At 43.9% G+C, this 20000-nt stretch overlaps 1 protein-coding gene across 1 annotated transcript; it reads right to left on the bottom strand.

Moving 5' to 3' along the window:
• Positions 1-2109: 2109 nt before the first annotated feature.
• Positions 2110-15944, bottom strand: LOC142186978 (ubiquitin-like protein ATG12). The gene is made up of 4 exons (XM_075261396.1): positions 15797-15944; positions 12673-12809; positions 5524-5586; positions 2110-3536 (listed from the first exon to the last, which is right to left on the bottom strand). Exons 1-4 carry the CDS (start codon positions 15924-15926, stop codon positions 3477-3479), a joined length of 390 nt encoding a protein of 129 aa, XP_075117497.1. The 5' UTR covers positions 15927-15944; the 3' UTR covers positions 2110-3476.
• Positions 15945-20000: the final 4056 nt, after the last annotated feature.

Here is a 20000-nt window from a genome sequence, read left to right as displayed (position 1 = left end):
CTGTTACCTCTAGTGCAGTCTTTCTCAAAGTGGGTGATAACGCCCCTTGTGGGCGCTGGAGGCCTATAGGGTGGTAGTAAAGGGCACAGAGAAGATTGGGGGCGTTGAAGCGGTTTAGGGGGGCGATGGCTAACTTAAAGGGGTGATATCATAACAATGATTCTATCTATACTGCTTGTTAATGTGGATTTAAGACTTTTCCTAAATACACTGCTTCAGCAAAACTGCTTTGTTTGTCCACTATCTTACTTTATTCACTTCATTATGGACACTAGCACCTGGCCCCCTGCTCATTGCTGAGGGAGCCACATGACATAGCTCCCTGCTGTGTGGAGGGAGGGGGGGGGATGGGCGCTGAGTGTAGGGAGCCAGCCTGTGTCTGCACCACACATACACATCACATACACATCACCTAGCTCCCTGCTGTGAAATGGGGGGGGTGGGGTGGAATAAGTGCTGCTTTCTTATATAAAGCAGTCTAAATCCTACTGGGCTAAAGGACCTGGTCTCTCTGTTCACTAGGATAAAGCTTTATTATATAGAGCAGGCTGCTAGTGGGCAGAGGAGCCAGGTCCTTTAGGAAACTCCGTACAAGGTAAATCCAAGTCTTATTTTCACATGACACACATAATTCAATTATTAACATAATGACTGCGATTGTGATTCTTAAGATGTAGTAAAGTAAAAAAATTTTTTTTTTTTTTGGGGGGGGGGCGCTAGAAAATAATTAATTCTCGAAGTGGGCGGTAGACAAAATAAGTTTGAGAACCTCTGCTCTAGTGGATAAAACTCTGGTCATGTGATTTACGGTCCATGGTCATGTGATGAGCACACAGGTGTACAGGTCGTTACAGTCACAGCTTGGTAATCAGACGTCTGCCTGGTAATCAGCTGTGCACCTGTGTGCTCATCACATGACCATGGACTGTAAATCACATGACCATGGTCAGAGTTTTATCCTCCAGAAGTAACAGAATGAATGACAGTAAGCCGAAATCTAGAAAATCGTGAGGAATTGATACAGAAAGTATATTGGAGAATTGTATATCTTTTTATTGTACATTTGTTTCTCAATATTGGTCTGAATGTCGCCAACCCCTTTAAGCTGTCCTACTGGTAAAATTGCACAAAGAAAGGAGTGCGACTTCCGAAAGGAGCTGTTCCCTTTTGTATTTTTGGATGTTACTCTTAAAGGGGTGTTCCAGGTCTCTTATAACCCCTAGCGAGGCTTAATATAATACACACTGTATAGTCCCCTGTGGATCTAGCAGAGTCTCCGTTCAGGTCTCTGGTCTTTGTTACTAAGCCTCGGTAGACTTAAGAAGCTGGAACATCCATTTAGGCTAAAGCCCCACGTTGCGAAAACAGAACTTTTCTTTTTTGTTGTAGGTTATGCTGTGTTTTTGAGCCAAGACGTGTAAGAAATGTTTCTTTCAGTTTGGTATAAATGACAATTTTTCCAAAAAGCAACACCCCCGCGCCAAAGCTCTACTTCTTTCTTCATGCCGAATAATGGAGGCGGCCATCTTGTCTGAGTTTCTCTGATCTATTGACAGCTTTTAGTGATTTGCTTTACAGCATTTTCATGGATATATAAGAAGGCCTACCCTCCTCCCTTGTGCATAGACACTCTCCCCTAGAACACCTCTGTCCATACAGACCCAATGGACCGTGCTACAATATATTTCTTCCATTGGCGTCATAAGAAATGAACTCTGAGGCCTACAGAGAGTAACATCTATACCACATCCTTATTAAGCCAGGGACCGTATGTCCTAAGACTGTGATCACACACTGTACACATTTTGTTTTTATTCAGTTTTCTCACGACCCCTGTGTTTTCACTACAAAAACCAGTCAGTTAACAAAAACCACAAGGTGTGAACACTGCCTAATCTTATACTATCTAATGATATTAACTGTGACGTCTTCCAATGCACTGCCATAGCTCACACTATAGATACCTCATATATTCCCGTAGACATTTTCCTGGACTCCATATCAATACCTTATATACACTCGAGTATAAGCTGACCCTTGCAATGTAAATGAAGAAGAAAAAAAAAAAAAAAAAACCACATTCAGCATAAACCCCACAGATCGGGCATTTATTTTGTGGAATAAGTACACCTTGGACTATAATACTTTGTATTGCCTACAGGGGGCGTTCCTACAAACTTTAATCCAATCACAAGTTGAATGCATATTTGAAGCAGAATCTGTAACGAAAAAAAATAAATCACCGTGGATTTGAAAGCAGGGAGCGAGATCCATGGCTAAATCCCACACATTGGTTTTGGCTGTTGCAGAAATGCAGTGGAAACAAAATTGCGGAAAATATGTTTTTCAAAAAACCAGAGCAGGTTAATTTTTTACCTATTTTTTTCCCCCCTGTGTTTCCACAATGTGTGGCCTTAGGTGGAAATGCTGCTGTTTTTGTTTCAGATTTTGCTGAGTTTTTTTTTTTTTTTTTGAGCCAAACCAGAAGGACTGGGGAATATCTAGGAAGTTCTTCTACTTCTCCCTTCTGCTCAGTTCACTCCTGACTTTGGCTCCAAAAACTGCTGAAAAATGTATCAGCGTTAAGGGGTTTCCAGGGACTTTGCTGGAATATTTCATCAATTGAAGATCGGTGAGGGTCTGACGCCTGGGACCTCTGCAGATCAGCTTATTTAAGCAGCAGTGGCGCTCCCCACTTCCTAGGATGAACTGTGATAGCAAGTACAGGCGCTATACGACCGAACCGCGCAGTGTCTAACAGCCAATTGGTGGTAAAGGCCTGGGTGTCAGACTCAGACCCTCACACGTCCAATGTCCCATACTGTATATCTTACTGAACAGTAGATCTGGGGGCAAGGCAGGGACTCCTAGAACCTAGAGTTCGGGTCCCTGGACGAAGTTTGGGCCCGCCTGGATTTTCCAGTACGGATTCCTCTGTATACATGGGGATAAACATCTTTATACGATTTTTTGTCAAAAAATTGTAGAGACCTTTCACACTGGACAATTGTCAGACGATTGTTCATAACGCAGGACTGTTCCTGTGGCTGTTTGATCTGCCATTATGAGTAATACATCTCCTGTTTACTCAGGGAGAGGTGCAGATGAGAACAGCTGATCGGCGGGGGTGCCGGGAGTGGGGCTATCAATCTCCAAAACCACCAAAACTAAAGTATTTAATTTAAGAACATATATTAGAAGGCGACATAACCTGACAGGTCATAAGAATAAAAAAAGAAGGACTATGTGGCAAATAATGTAAACGTAATGACACGAAGAACCGGTTAAAGCTTTGCTTGTCCAATGTCTTGATCCACCTTGTCTTTCTCCGTATAGTAAAGTCATGGCCATAACGTTATCTCCAAGAACTTCTATGCGTGGAATGGTATACAGACCAAGCCGTATCACTGTAGTCAGGACCCAGGGTGACTACGTTAAGGCAAGATAGTAATAAATGTCTAAAAATGGCGGCTCCTTCACCCCCAGGCTTGAGATTTACAGTAATGTAAGACAAGTTTTCCATCGCTGCCAAAGCACTGAAGAAGAAAAAGAAACAAAAGCTAAATATCGGGGACACAAAATGGGAATAGCCTGGAAAGAAAAATAACTAACAAGGGCGTTGAAGTAAAAACGATCATTCAACATCTCTGACCGCAGGCACTTAAGGGTAAGTTCACATGGGTTTTTTTGGACCGGAACCTGAGGCGGAGGCCGCCTCAGGTTCCGGTCCAAGATACGGGTAGCCGCGACTGAATTCCAGTGCAGTGAACCGGCATCCAGTCACGCACTCCGATCTGGATTGGGCCTAGTTGGGAGGAAGGAGTGTCTTCAGACCGAATCGCAAGAATGAGCATCCTGCTCCCGGAAAAAACACCTGACCGGCTCCCATTGGTTTCAATGGGAGCCGTCTTTTTGGTCAGGATTATGAGGCGGATACGGCCTCAAAAAATACAGTGAGAACTTAGCCTAACTCCTCAGGTGCTGTGGACAGATCTACTTTCACTATTATTCCCCCTCCCCCAACCTTCTTGAACAGCTCCCATGCATGCAGAACGAGGGAGCCGCTTGGTTACTATGGTCTGCCATTGCAATACACCGATGGATGCATGTACACAGATTTTGCCATAGACTGCAATATAGTAGTATTACAGACTATGGTACAAGTGATCTAATGATCATAAGCTCAAGACCCCTAGGACATATACATATATATATATATATATATATATATATATATATATATATATATAAAAAAAAATCAAATCATCTAAAGGGAATTGGAAAAAAAAAAAAAAAACTTTTTGTATTTTTCACCTCATAAATTACAACATGGATTTTTTGGGATGCTGAAATAATCTGCTTCAGGGATTGGGAAGCAGTTTGCGGATGTGGTTTAGGACTTGGTTTTTGGTGCACTTTTTTTTGGGATGGATTTAGAAAATTCACTTAAAGAGGACCTTTCATCAAATCGGGCACAGGCAGTTTTATATACTGCTGGAAAGCTGACAGCGCTGAATTCAGTGCACTGTCGGCTTTCCCGATCCGTGCCCGGTGTAAAGCGCTATCGGTCCCGGTACCGTAGGGCTTTACAGTCAGAAGGGCGTTTCTGACACTTAGCCAGGGACGCCCTTCTGCCCAGCAGCGCCTATCACGCTGTGCTGTGAAGCGGGGAGGAACTCCCCCCTCCCGCTCCTGATAATACTCGTCTATGGACAAGCTGTGTGAGCAGAGGGAGGGGGCGTTCCTCCCCGCGCCACAGCACAGCGCGATAGGCGCCACGAGGCAGAAGGACGTTCCTGAAAGAGTATCAGGAACGCCCTTCTGACACTAAAGCGCTACGGTACCGGGACCGATAGCGCTTTACACCGGGCACAGATCGGGAAAGCCGATAGTGCGCTGAATTCAGCGCACTATCAGCTTTCCAGCAGTATATAGAACTGCCTGTGACCAATCTGATGAAAGGTCCTCTTTAAAAAAAAACTGCTAGCGGTGTTTTCTTTCCAAGTCCCATTCATTTCTATGTGGTTTGCAGAGCAGAATCTTCCTGACGCTTCTTTTTTACCCCCTCAAAAGTCTGGCTTACCCTTATGCTCGGTTCACACGTGTTTGGGTTTCGTTCTTTGAGCCCGCTTGGGGACCCGAAGAATGGAAACCTAATCTGCTTAAAAAGCGGTTACCCACAGAATCCCATGGACCCCATAGACTATAATGGGGTCCTAGCAGGTTTCCATGCTTGAAGGACTTTTCTCTCCACATTTTTCAGGCAGATTTGGGGACAGAGACCCCGAATGAAATCCAGGCACAGGTGTGGACCCAGCCTGACACGGCTCTGTACAGAGAAACATAAAAATGCTATGGATTCTGACTCAACACATATTATATTTTAAGTTTTGGATTAAAAACAAAGAACTGTTGCACTAGGAAGGGGTTAAACCCAGGGAACCGAGATGCAACCGCCATATAAACATGACAACTCAAAGACAAGAATGTCCCATGGTTGTTAGACGCGGGCAACTCTTTTACCTCATATAATACGCCCACTTCTTGGTCGGGTGAAGGAGCGAATGACTGGTTGACATAGATAAACTGCAAAAAATACACAAGAGACAATTATAGAAAATGCGGGCGCCCATATATACATCTTTGGCGCTATGAGGACACTGCAGTTGCTCCAAACAAGTAAGCGGCACCACCCTCATTGCTCCAAAGCGCTCAATGTCCACAATATTACACTACAACGCTTTCAGGCATTACTTTCTGGATGTAACAACATCTATGTGGACTGGGAGCTGTGGCACAATGTTATACACATGAAGCACTGACTGCAGAGGACACATTTTGGGGCAGTGAAGGGTAAGGTAAGAGAACTGGAAAAAGACGTACAGTATTAATATTAATTTTAGTATTTAGTAGACGTACAGTATTAACCGGTTAAGGACCAGGCCCAGAAGTACATTAAGGACCGGGCCTTTTTTTTCAAAACTGACATGTGTCACTTTAAATGGCAATAACTTTGAGACGCTTTAACTTACACAAGTGATTTTGAGATTGTTTTTTCGTAACACATTATACTTCATGTTAGTGGTAAACACTAATCAATATTTTTGTATTTATTTATAAAAAAACTAGCAAATTTGATGGAAATTTGGAAAAAATTGCAATTTTCAAAATGTGAAATTCTCTGCTTTTCAGGCAGATAGTCATACCATCCAAATACATGAATAAATATCTCCCATATCTCTGCTTTATATGGGCATCATCTTTTGATTGTCTTTTAATTTATTTTGGACGTTACAAGGCTTACAAGTGTAACAGCGATTTTCCAGATTTACAAGAAAATTCCTCAAACTAATTTTTTAGGGAACACTTCAGTTCTGAAAGGAATTATAAAGGCCTATATAATAGAAACCCTCATAAATCACCCCATTTTCAAAACTACACCCCTCAAATTATTCAAAACAGCATTTGGGATGTTTGTTAACCCTTTAAGCATTTCATAAGAATAAAAATAATATGGAGGTCAAATTTAGACATTTCATTTTTTTTCACTAATACATTCATTTAGACCTAAAATTAACACATTCACAAAGGGTTAAAGGAGAAAATGCATCTCACATTTTGTTATGCAATTTCTCCCGTGCACAGAAATACCCCACATGTGGGTGTAAACTGATTTTTGGGCACACGGCAGTGCACGAAAGGGAAGGAGCGACACTGGGTGTTTGAACAGCATATTTTGCTGGAATAATTTTCAGGCACCATGTCGCATTTGCAGAGCCCTTAGCGTACCAAAACAATGGAAACCCCCCAAAAGTGACCCCATTTTAGAATCTACACCCCTCACAGAATTCATCAAGGGGTATAGTGAGTATTTAGACCCTACAGTTGTTTCACAGATTTTACTAACATTGGAATGTGTACAAGAAAAATTACTAAAATGTCACTTTATCCCCAAAGTTTTCATTTTCACAAGGGGTTAAAGGAGTAAAAGCCCCCCAAAGTTTGTTAAACAATTTATCCTGAACACGGCAATACCCCATATGTGGCCATATTCTGCTGTATGGGAACATGGCGGGGCTCAGAATGGAAGGAGCGCTATTTTGCTTTTGGATGGCAGATTTTGCTGGAATAATTTTAGGTGCCATGTTGCATTAGCAGAGCCCCTAGAGAACCAATACAGTGGAAACCCCCTAAAAGTGACCCCATTGTGGAAACTACACCCCCCACAGAACATATCAAAGGGTAGAGTGAGCATTTTGACCCTACAGCTGTTTCACAGATTTTATTAACATTGGGACATGGAAATGAAAATTTACTTTTTTTCCAACAAACTGTCAATTTAGCCCCAAATTTTTCATTTTCACAAGAGGATAAAGGAGAAAAAGCTCCCTAAAGTTCGTTATACAATTTCTCCTGAACACAGAAATGCCCCATATGTGGCCATAATCTACTGTATGGGAACATGGCGGGGCTCAGAATGGAAAGAGCGCTGTTCGGCTTTTGAAGGGCAGATTTTGCTGGAATATTTTTCAGGTGCCATGTCGCATTTGCAGAGCCCCTAAAGTACCAATACAGTGGAAACCCCCTAAAAGTGACCCCATTTTGGAAACTACACCCCTCATAGAATTTATCTAGGGGTTTGGTGAGCATTTTGGCCTCACAGCTGATTCACAGATTTTATTAACAATGGGACGTAAAAATGAAAAATTACTTTTTTTTCCAATTAATTATCCATTTAGCGCCATATTTTTAATTTTGCAAGTAGCTGAAGAATTAAAAGCCCCCCAGAGTTTGTTACACAATTTCTTCTTAACACGGAAATACCCAATATGTGGCCATAATCTGCTGTATGGGTACATAGTGGGGCTCAGAATGGAAAGAGCGCTATTTGGCTTTTAGAAAGCAGATGTGGCTGGAATAGTTCTCAGGTGCCATGTCGCATTAGCTGAGCCCCTAAAGTATCAATACAATGGAAACCCCCTTTGTGACCCCATTTTAGAAACTACACAGGTGACCGTAAACTGGAATTCACCAAGAAGTGACCCCATTTTGTAGGGACAATTTTAGGGCCTCTGCAAATGTGACGTGGTGTCCAAAAACAAAGAATCTAAATCTGCACTCCAAAAGCACATATCGCTCCTTCACATCTGCGTCCTGCTGGGTACCCAAATAGCAGTGTATGCCCACATGTATGACACTGGTGTACCCCGGATAACGTACTTAATGCCATATGTGGGTATAAATGGCTGTTTGGGCACAGCCGGGCACAGAAGGGAAGGAGCGCTATTTTGGTTTTTGGAGCACAGTTTGGTTTTTGGAAGTCATGCCACTTTTGCAAAGCCCCTGAATTGCCAATAAAGTGGAATCTGCAGACATGTCACCCCATTTTGGACACTACCCCACTCATGGGATTTATCAAGTGGTGTAGCGAGCATTTTTAACCCCTGAGTGTTGCATTTATTTAGTTTCCAGAAATGAAATCACAGCTGATAATGAGAAGTTAAAAATGAAAATTTTCCAGAGATTCGCCATTTCAGTATCTGATATGTTGTGCCCAACTTATGTCAGCAGAGACACTCCAAAAACTGGTAAGCGGGTATCCCGGGCACAACAGCTTTTAGAGCGTTCATCTCTGATACAAGTCGGGCACAACATATTACACACTGAAATGACGGATTCCTGGAAAAATTGTCATTTTCACCTTTCACAATCAGCTTCGTATTTATTTATGGATAATAAGTTATAGCAACACTTGGGGGTTAAAAATGCTCTCTGTACCCCTGGATAAATCCTTCAGGGGTGTAGTTTCCAAAATAACGTCTCATATCAGGGACGTTACTGGCGTTTCAGCTCTGCAAAAGCGTCATGGCATCCAAAAACCAAACCGTCTGTGCTCCAAAAACCCAATAACCCTTCTTCCCTTCTGTGTCTGGCTGTGCCCTAATATCAGTTTATACCACATATGACATTACGTCCGATATAACGGGTACACCAGCGTCATACATGTGGCATAAACTGCAGTTTGGGCGCACAGCAGGGCGCAGAAGCGAAGGAGCGCTATGCGGCTTTTGGAGCACAGATTTGGATGTTTGGTATTTGAACGCCATGTCATGTTTGTAGAGCTTGTAAGGTACCAGAAAAGCGGATTCCCCAAAGGAGTGACCCCATTTTGAAAACTGCACCCCTCAAAGAATTTATCAGGGGGTGTAGTGAGTATTAGTATCCTGGACGTGACTGCACAGCGGATGGCGAAGAGGGAACATATAAGCAGTGCGGAGAACATTGCAGACACCAAATTCCCTACTATGTCCCAGGAGCTCCTATGATTGGTCGAGTCACTCTGGGGGTCACTTCTGGTGTTTTTTCGCTCATAAGCTGTAAATCTGGGGTGTCCCCTGATATTCGCTCGCACAGCTTATACATTCCCTGCCTGCCGCAGCCAGTTGTGTTCTAATAATTTGGCGATTTTGGGGGGGTTTTGCCTTCACATTGCTAGATGCTATATTTTCTTTATTTTTCTGGTGACATGGCCATATAAGGGTTTGTTGTTTGCAGGATGAGATGTATTTTGTAATGACACCATTTTTGGGTGCCTACAACTTACTGATTACATTTTATTAACTCTTTCTTGCTGGATTAAAAAAAAAAAAAAATCAATCCTGCATTGAGTTTTACATTTTAAATTTTTCGCCATGCAGCGTACAGTATAAGTAACATGTGTCCTTTATTCTGCGGGTCGGTACGGTTACGGCGATACCTCATTTATGCTATTTTTTTATGCGATACTAAGTCTGCAGAACAAAAACACATATGGGGACATAAATCAATGTTTTTTGCATCGCCATCTTCTGAGAGGCGTAACATTTTTATTTTTCGGTTGACAGTGTTGGTTGAGGGCTTATTTTTTGCGGGAAAATGTGCGCTTTTTATTGGCACTGTTGTGGGGTGAATATGACTTTTTGATCACTTTTTATAGCATATTTTGTAGGATGAGATGGCAAAAAATCATTACTTCCGGCGAGTTTTTTCCGTTTTTTTTCCCCGACGTTCACCGTGTACATTAAATATTATTTCAGTTTTATTGTACAGGTTGTTACGGACGCGGCGATACCAAATATGTATTGCTTTTTTTAATTTTTAGTGCTTTTTTTTACATAATTCATTTTGTATAGAAAAAAGGGATTTTTGGACTTTAGAACTTTATTACTTTTTTCATACACTTTTTTTTTTTTTTTAAACTTTTTTTTAACTTTTTCATGTGTCCCTTTAGGACACTTGAATCAGTTGATGCTTTGATGAAAGCATCAGCTGATTCTACACAGTAGCAGACAGGACACGAGCAGGACATGAGCCTGCTCGTGTCCTGTAAGCTGCAGAGGAAGTGAGACACATCGCTCACTTCCTCCACCGCCTGGCAGTATCACCAGGTATGTGGGGGCTCCGGTAGTCTGGGGTCACTGGCCAGACCCCAGACTACCTTCTACTGACATCAGCACCCCCCGATCTCGCCGCGGGGGGTGCCGATCACTTTCAAATATCGGCGGATCCCTTTCGATCGCGCCGTGATGTTTGACGGCGCGATCGAAAGGGTTAACACGTCCAGTCGGACTCAGTTCCGACTGGACGTTATGGAGGAAGGGGTTAGGTGTTAGTAACACCTAACCCCTGTCCCCCCCGCACCCCTCCCCCCGCCAGAAAGGTACCTAAAGGCCGGACGTATTTCGGCAATAGTCCGGTCTTTAGGTACCAGCACATGAGGCCGTAAATTTACGTACGGCGGTCCTCATGTGGTTAATATTAATACAGCAATATTTACTTACTGAGCACCCGGGGTGATGAACCACTGGGTACATTGCTATGGCCAGTGATTGACTGCAGTGGTCACATTGTCTATGTCCAACTGGGTGGGGGGAGTTATAAGGATTCTACCATTAAAATCTAATTTTTCCTTGTTGACACGTAGGAATAGCCTTAAAGACTACCTTTCATCAGATCGGGCACAGGCAGTTTTATATACTGCTGGAAAGCTGACAGTGCGCTGAATTCAGTGCACTATCGGCTTTCCCGATCTGTGCCCGGTGTAAAGCGCTATCGGTCCAGGGACCGTAGCGCTTTACAGTCAGAAGGGCGTTTCTGACACTTAGCCAGGGACGCCCTTCTGCCCAGCAGCGCCTATCGCGCTGTACAGAGTGAGCAGGAAGGAACGCCCCCTCCCCTCCTGATAATACTCGTCTATGGATGAGCTGTGTGAGCAGAGGGAGGGGGCGTTCCTCCCCGCTCCACAGTACAGCACTATAGGCGCTGCTGAGGAGAAGGATGTTCCTGAAAGAGTATCAGGAACGCCCTTCTGACACTAAAGCGCTACGGTACCGGGACCGATAACGCTTTACACCGGGCACAGATTGGGAAAGCCGATAGTGCGCTGAATTCAGCGCACTGTCAGCTTTCCAGCAGTATATAGAACTGCCTGTGCCCGATCTGATGAAAGGTCCTCTTTAAGAAAGGCTATTCTTCTCCTACCTTTAGATGTCTTCTCCGCACCGCTGGTTGGTTGAAATCCGGGTTTTCGTCGGTATGCAAATGAGTTCTCTCACAGCACTGGGGCGGTCCTCAGCGCTCAAACAGTACTGGGGGCATCCCCAATGCTGCGAGAGAAGTCTCCAGTGACGCCTCCATCTTTTTCAGGAATGGCCTCTATGCAAGTCTTCTTCCAGCGCTGGTGGTAAAACTTCTAGGTCTCGTGCAAAGCCGACCACACATGCCCACAGGCCACAAGAAAATTTCTCTTGTGGCCGTGGGCATGCGCAGTCGGTTCTGCCCAAGGCCTAGAAGTTTGACCGCCAGTGCCAAAAGACGACGGGTGAAGAGGCCGTTCCAGGAGAAGATGGAGGTGTCACTAAAGATTTCTCTCGCAGCATTGGGGATGCCCCCAGTACTGTTTGAGTGCTGAGGACCGCCCCAGTGCTGTGAGAGAACTCATTTGCATACCGACGAAAACTGGGATTTATACTGAAAGGCGGCGCGGAGAAGACATCTAAAGGTAGGAGAAGAATAGCCTTTCTTAAGGCTATTCCTACGTGTCAACGAGGAAAAATTAGATTTTAATGGTAGAATTCCTTTAAGTTACCCGTAGTGACTAGAAATAATAAAGAGGTATGTGTAGTCCGGTGGTTGCACTGAATGGTCCTGCCCCCGACATCTGCAGCCAAGGGAGAGTCAGGAAACCACCATACATATCAGATGGATGACCAGTCACTGCGGTAGGTGGGTTCAGCCAACATTCATCTGATGTAGAAAAAAAAAAAAAAAAAACGCTCAACCCTACAATGCAGTCTGAATGGTATTGTAATAGCTGGGTGCACGGAACCTCCGACCAAGAGGTGAATACGATAGTGAAAGATTGTAAAACATCCAGCACATCCCAATAAGTTAAAATATAACTTTTACTTCACATATTTAAAAAAGAAAAAAAGAAAAAAGTTTTTTCTTACTTTTTTCTTTTTTAAATATGTGAAGTAAAAGTTATATTTTAACTTATTGGGATGTGCTGGATGTTTTACAATCTTTCACTATTCATCTGATGTGCATGGTCACCTTAAGATGTCCGTACTGTGAAGATCTACTTTGCACAGCTCATATATGATATATTCAACAAATCTAAAACCCATCTACCATCTGGTCCGATGCCTCCAGCTTCAGGTACTTTTTGATAAAGTCCATAAGACCTTGCACCGTCCGGGTCCTCTCTATCGTCCACTTCTTATTTTTCATGATCGGTGTATCTCCAACAGCCTTCAGCAGGACGTCAACTGGGGAGACAAAAGAGAAAGACAAAAATATTTTAGTTTCGGGTGGTTACCGCTAACAGGGGACTCTTCTTACTGTGAACACTCAGTTTTCTGCCAGCCTCGCCCATGTCTGCAGTATAGTGTCCACAGCCTGCTTTATATTTTTATTTATATTGTATGTGTGTCTATGATATAATAAGGAGGTGCGAGAAGACGCCTTGTAGGTTCCATATGAATCAATTTGTGGCATGCTCCATATTTATATACTGTGTGCTATTACCTATGTGCCTATATACTGTATGCTATTACCTATGTCCTATATACTGTGTGCTATTACCTATGTCCTATATACTGTGCGCTATTAGCTATGTTCCTATATACTGTGTGCTATTACCTATGTTCCTATATACTGTGTGCTATTACCTATGTTCCTATATACTATGTGCTATTACCTATGTTCCTATATACTATGTGCTATTACCTATGTGCCTATATACTGTGTGCTATTACCTATGTCCTATATACTGTGTGCTATTACCTATGTCCTATATACTGTGTGCTATTACCTATGTTCCTATATACTGTGTGCTATTACCTATGTTCCTATATACTATGTGCTATTACCTATGTCCTATATACTGTGTGCTATTACCTATGAGTCTATATACTGTGTGCTATTACCTATGTCCTATATACTGTGTGCTATTACCTTTGAGTCTATATACTGTGTGCTATTACCTATATCCTATGATCTCCATCTACACCCTTGGCCTGGGCCAACTCATAGAATCTCATGGCTTTCAGTACCACTGCTATGCCGACACCCAAATCTACATCCCTGGACCAGACATTACCTCCCTGCTGGCCGGAATTCCAGATTGTTTAGCGGCCGTAGCCTCCTTCCTCTCCTCCCGCTTTCTCAAACTCAACATGGAGAAAACAGAGTTTATCATCTTCAGCCCATCCTGTATGGCCCCTCCACCCGACCCATCTATCAAAGTGAATGGAACCCCACTTACCCCTGTCCCACAGGCCCGATGCCTTGGGGTAACCCTGGACTCCGACTTATCCTTCAAGCCACATATTCAAACCCTCAACACCTCTTGTTGCCTCCAGCTCAAGAACATCCACCGAATCCGCTCCTTCCTCACCCCGGAAACTACCAAGATGCTCGTCCAGACCCTCATAATCTCCCGCCTAGACTACTGCAACACCCTCCTCCATGGACTCCCAGCTAACACCCTCGCCCCCCTCCAGTCCACCCTAAACTGCGCTGCTCGCTTAATCCACCTCACCCCCCGATCTTCATCAGCTGCTCCCCTCTGCCAGTCCCTCCACTGGCTACCCATAGCCCAGCGAATTGAGTTCAAGCTACTAACGCTAACATACAAAGCCATCCACAACCTGTCCCCTCCATATATCTCTGACCTCATCTCCCGCTACCTGCCCACACGTAACCTCAGATCCTCCAATGACCTCCTACTCCGCTCTGCCCTCATCCGCTCCTCACACAACCGTCTCCAAGATTTCTCTCGTGCATCCCCCATACTCTGGAACTCCTTACCACGACACATAAGACTGATCCCCACAATCACAGGATTCAAGAAGGCCCTGAAGACTCACCTATTCAGGAAGGCCTACAACCTCCAATAACACTATCACCGCACTGCCATCTGTACAGTCTCCCCCCCTCTCCTTCTGTCTCTACCCCCTTCCCTCATAGATTGTAAGCCCTCGCGGGCAGGGCCCTCTACTTCACTGTTAGTATTATATCTACCTGTATATTTTGTGTATTGTATGTAACCCCCCAAATGTAAAGCACCATGGAATTAATGGTGCTATATAAATAAATAATGATGATCTTATATACTGTGCGCTATTACCCATGTCCTATATACCGTGCGCTATTAGCTATGTTCCTATATACCGTGTGCTATTACCTATGTCCTATATACCGTGTGCTATTACCTATGTCCTATATACTGTGCGCTATTACCCATGTCCTATAAACTGTGCGCTATTACCCATGTCCTATATACTGTGCGCTATTACCCATGTCCTATAAACTGTGCGCCATTACCCATGTCCTATATACTGTGCGCTATTACCCATGTCCTATATACTGTGCGCTATTACCTATGTCCTATATACTGTGCGCTATTACCTATGTCCTATATACTGTGTGCTATTACCTATGTCCTATATACTGTGTGCTATTACCTATGTCCTATATACTGTGTGCTATTACCTATGTCCTATATACTGTGTGCTATTACCTATGTCCTATATACTGTGTGCTATTACCTATGTCCTATATACTGTGTGCTATTACCCATGTCCTATATACTGTGTGCTATTACCCATGTCCTATATACCGTGCGCTATTAGCTATGTTCCTATATACTGTGTGCTATTACCTATGTCCTATATACTGTGTGCTATTACCTATGTGCCTATATACTGTATGCTATTACCTATATACTGTGTGCTATTACCTATGTCCTATATACTGTGTGCTATTACCTATGTCCTATATACTGTGTGCTATTACCTATGTCCTATATACTGTGTGCTATTACCTATGTCCTATATACTGTGTGCTATTACCTATGTCCTATATACTGTGTGCTATTACCTATGTCCTATATACTGTGCGCTATTACCTATGTCCTATATACTGTGCGCTATTACCCATGTCCTATATACTGTGCGCTATTAGCTATGTTCCTATATACTGTGCGCTATTACTTATGTCCTATATACTGTGTGCTATTACCTATGTCCTATATACTGTGTGCTATTACCTATGTCCTATATACTGTGTGCTATTACCTATGTCCTATATACTGTGTGCTATTACCTATGTCCTATATACTGTGCGCTATTACCTATGTGCCTGTATACTGTGTGTTATTAGCTATATACCGTGCGCTATTACCTATGTCTACACTCAGCGCGCCCCCTGCTGGACTACTATGACACCACTCCATGCACCACAGCTAACTCACTTTTCCGTTTGGTTTCGCACTGCGGCTCCTCGGTGGCCGGTGACACAGCCGGTGCAGGGACGGACTCACTGGCTGTATCCCCGCCACCATTAGCGGGGGACGCTCCGTGATTTTCGCCCGCTTCCTCCATCTTGGTTTCTGGCAACCTGTTCACTAGAAAGCAGGAAGCGACGCGGAAATGACGTCACCAGACAGTAAGCGCCGTCAGTGATAGCCTGAGCCGCCCAGGCCTGATAATGGAGCGCCGATCACTGTCTACCAGGAGTGTATGGCGGCCTCTCTCCTCAGCCTCCTTGTATTACCTCACTTACTCTGAGTGTCTGATGTCTCCAAATTCATGGAGCTTACTTACAGCCATTATAAGTGAGGGGGTCAAGAGCAATACACCCCCACCTGGCAGAACACCTATATGTGCACATATTTAAAGGGATTGTCCATGCTTGCTGTCAAGTATACCTTTAATGGGACAGTCGATTTTTATGCCTATGAGCATGTTACAGAACATATTACATACTTATTATACTTCTGTTACGTATGTCACTCTTCTAGATTTGGAGAACTTTAAAGGGATCCTATCATTAAAACACAATTTTTGTCCCTAGCACATAAGAATAGCTTTAAGAAGTTTGAAGCCAGTGCCATAAGAAGACGCACAGAGAGGCCGTTCCAGAAGAAGATGGAGGCGGCGCTGGAGAGTTCTCTCACAGCATTGGGGACGCCTCCAGTGCTGTTTGAGTGCTTGGTCCCGCCCCCAGTGCTGCGAGAGAACTCATTTGCATACCGACAAAAAACGGGATTTATACCGAACGTTGACCTGGAGAAGACATCTAAAGGTAGGAGACGAATAGCCTTTCTTAAGGCTATTCCGATGTGTTAGTCAGAAAAAAATGAGTTTTAATGATAGGAGTCCAGAAACCTCATTCATATAAGACTCTTACTTTGGGCCAGTAGCATCAAGGAATCACATATGGTTCGGTGACCAGACCACATACCTCCCTGCATCTCATATAGAAAGTCCTCTTAGGGTACAGCATGCTGATTCATGGCTAATTTGTTGCAAAAATTTCTACAACCAAAAATCAGTGTGATTCATCTGAATTTGGGACTTATGGTGGCAAGAACATGGAATTTTGTAATTCCCACTCAGATAAATAGGACAGTGGCAGAAATTTTGTCCATTGTAAATATACTTTATAGGCATGTCAATCAAATTGAGTTAGACAAGGTGAAGTTATTTGAGAACTGCCCAATGGACGCTTCTCCCCATGTCTGATATCAATGTATGACTACGATGCTGATTCTTAAAGGGGGTCATCCAGGACCTGAAGGTAATTTACATTGCTGACTTATCCACAGAATAGATCATCAGTATCGGAATTGCCAGGGTCTGACACCAGGACCCCTTCAGCCATTTCGGCCACCAGAACCCATAAACTAGGTATACAGCCGAAAACAGCCCTGTTCCTATTCAAGTAAATGGGAGTGGGGCTGCAGTTCCAGACGCCACCACTAGTGTATAAACCTCTGTACACTGTATACAGTGTAGCGATGGTGCCTGGAACTTCATTTGAATAGGAGCAGGGGTGCTTTGAGGCGTATACCTACAGCTGTTCTATATTGTTTCTGTGACTTTCATAGAGGTGAATAGGAGGTACAGAAACAATGTAGCACAGTAAGCTACGCTGTTTCTGTAACCGCTGAACCGGTTCCATTCTGGGGGTCCCCATGCAGACTCCCCGAACGGAATACCAAACACAGATGTGAACGAGGGGTCACATGGTGGAATCTTCCAGAATTTTATGCTCCCCATCTTCTCCCCATCAGTCTCCCTCCTGTATCTTATGTTCTAGTTTAGCTGAATTTGCTGGCAACAATCCCAATATGGCAGAGCAGGATCGGGGTACACCTTCTGCTTCATGGCCTTGTCACTGTATTATCCTGAAGGTCTGTCCTCTTTTAGTGGAGGATTATTTACATGCTGAACACTCAATGAGGGGGAATCTCATCTACGGCGCGAGGTTTTCGGTTGATTAATATATTAAGTAAGCTTTTAGCAGTAATCTTCTTCCGATAAGTAATTACAACTAGATGTGAGGATGAATTAGGAGAAATCCTTATTAGAGGAGAGGTAATCATGGCGAGGCGCTTCAAAACCACTCACTTGATACGTGTGACCCACTTGTAAGACGATGAAATGTCGCCACATCACCTTTCGACCTTTAACTGCAGCTTTTTAAGGCTACGTGCACACAATCACGATGTCGTTGGGAGAAAATCTGCATCAAAATGCAAAGGAAATTTATACAGAAAAACTCACTCGGATGTGCAAACATATGCACGCGGATTGTATGAAGATTTCCAAGCACATTTTTGCGTCCGCTCGCTTCCTGTGCCGGGCTGCCGAGACGGTGACGCTAAGCCAGTCCAGGACAACTTGTCCTGGACTGGCTTAGGTCAGCAAAAATGCTGCCCTCCCCCGGGGCCCCGGCATAGCGCCGCCTGAAGCGGTCGCTTCAGGTCGCCTCATGGGAGGTGCGGCGCTGGCCCCAGTGATAAGGGGGCCCACACTAACCATACACTGACCTGCAGTTACACTAAGAGGGCAGTATTAGATAAAAATCACTTTTCTTAGGGCCCAATACTGAATATGGCACAAGATAGAGGAGCCGCGTGGGGACAAGGATTCCTGGCATCATAGATCACCCGTGTGCAGGAGACCTTAGGGTTCAGGTACCGTGTGAGGCTGGGGAAACACAGCTTTTTTCTGTTGCGGTTTAGTTTGAGGGTATGTTCACACGGCAGAAAATGGATTTCACGTGTGAACATACCGTGCCGATAGCCACGACGGAATGCTGATGCAGTGCACCGGAATCCCGTTGCAGCAATCCGCTCCATATTAGGCCCGAATAAATGGGCCCAATCGGGAGAGAGTCTCGCTCTGCAGACGCCATGGCTGAGTCAGCCATGGAATCCGCGACGAGATAAGGCATCTTGCTTCTTTTTTCCACTACTAGGAAAAAAGAATTGGGTGGCTCCCACTGAAGCCAATGGGAGCCGTTTTGGCAGGCAGATTCCGTGTCAAAATCAGCTAGCCAAAAAACTCTGTGTGCGCTAACCCTAAGAGCTTTCTACATATTTCCCATTCCATTCCATTCCTGGCTTTTGCTCCAAAAACCGCTCCAAAAAAGCTGCATTTCCGTAATGTGGGGCCTTAGCCTAAGGGTGATGAAGACAGTGTAATGTGTGATGACAGGAACCAGGTAGATTTTATACAACTTTACTTTGGCAATAAAACGAGTATGGCCACGGGCAAATAGGATGAACACATTGCAGAAATTCTAGAATTTTTCGTGTGTTCCTCACCTTGTAATCGGATGGTTTTTGCTGCGGCTCAACTCAGGTGAAATCATGGGTGAAGCCCGGAGCAATAAATGTTTGATGCTTTAGTCCTTATATACAGACAATATCTGTCAAAAACCTCTACAATGCTGGATTTGCCCCTGGCGGGTTCACAGTGACTAGCCCGCTGCGATCATGCACTGTGTGGCCCCGACCTATTTGTGAAAAATAGTCACACAATGTCAGTCTGTGCATATATTTCCAAATATCTACATATCACAGGCACTGCTGTTTCCTCAGCTCCCACCTGCCACCCATCTAATCCCATGCCTGTCAAGTCTCCACCATCAGTCGTGGCTTCTGCTGTGTCCTATTGGTCGGCAACCAAGTGCCTTTGGTGTTTTTATAATTACTCATCCATATAGTCGGTGAGTGTCTGATCGCTGGGGGGCTTACTAGTGCCCCATATGAATGGAGTGGTGGTGTGAATTTGTGATCACTACTGCATTTACTTCTATAGGACTTCCAACTCTTATCAGTCCCACAGATGTGAATGTAGTGGTGGTCACACTGCCATCCCACTCACACGTGCCACCTGGGGACATGCGTCCTTACGAGTGTCAATGTTCCATAAGTCGATGTAAAATATGGGGTATTTTAGGAGGACATAAGGTTTTGTTTAAAAAGTTGGAAATTTATTGAATTCTTCATAAGAGTAGATAGAGAAAAAATACAGAACGGTTGTACACTGCCTGGCCAAAAAAAAAGTCACGTTGTGCAACAAGGTACCGTTCCACCCCTGATATAATTCTGAACTGTTCATGACAGGAATTTGCATATATTCTTGAATATATATAATTGAGCT

The sequence above is a fragment of the Leptodactylus fuscus genome, unplaced genomic scaffold, assembly GCF_031893055.1.
Source record: "Leptodactylus fuscus isolate aLepFus1 unplaced genomic scaffold, aLepFus1.hap2 HAP2_SCAFFOLD_1239, whole genome shotgun sequence".
Taxonomy (NCBI): Eukaryota; Metazoa; Chordata; class Amphibia; order Anura; family Leptodactylidae; genus Leptodactylus; species Leptodactylus fuscus.
The sequence above is the reverse complement of the archived record's forward strand: the minus strand, read 5'-3'. Positions and strand labels throughout refer to the sequence as shown.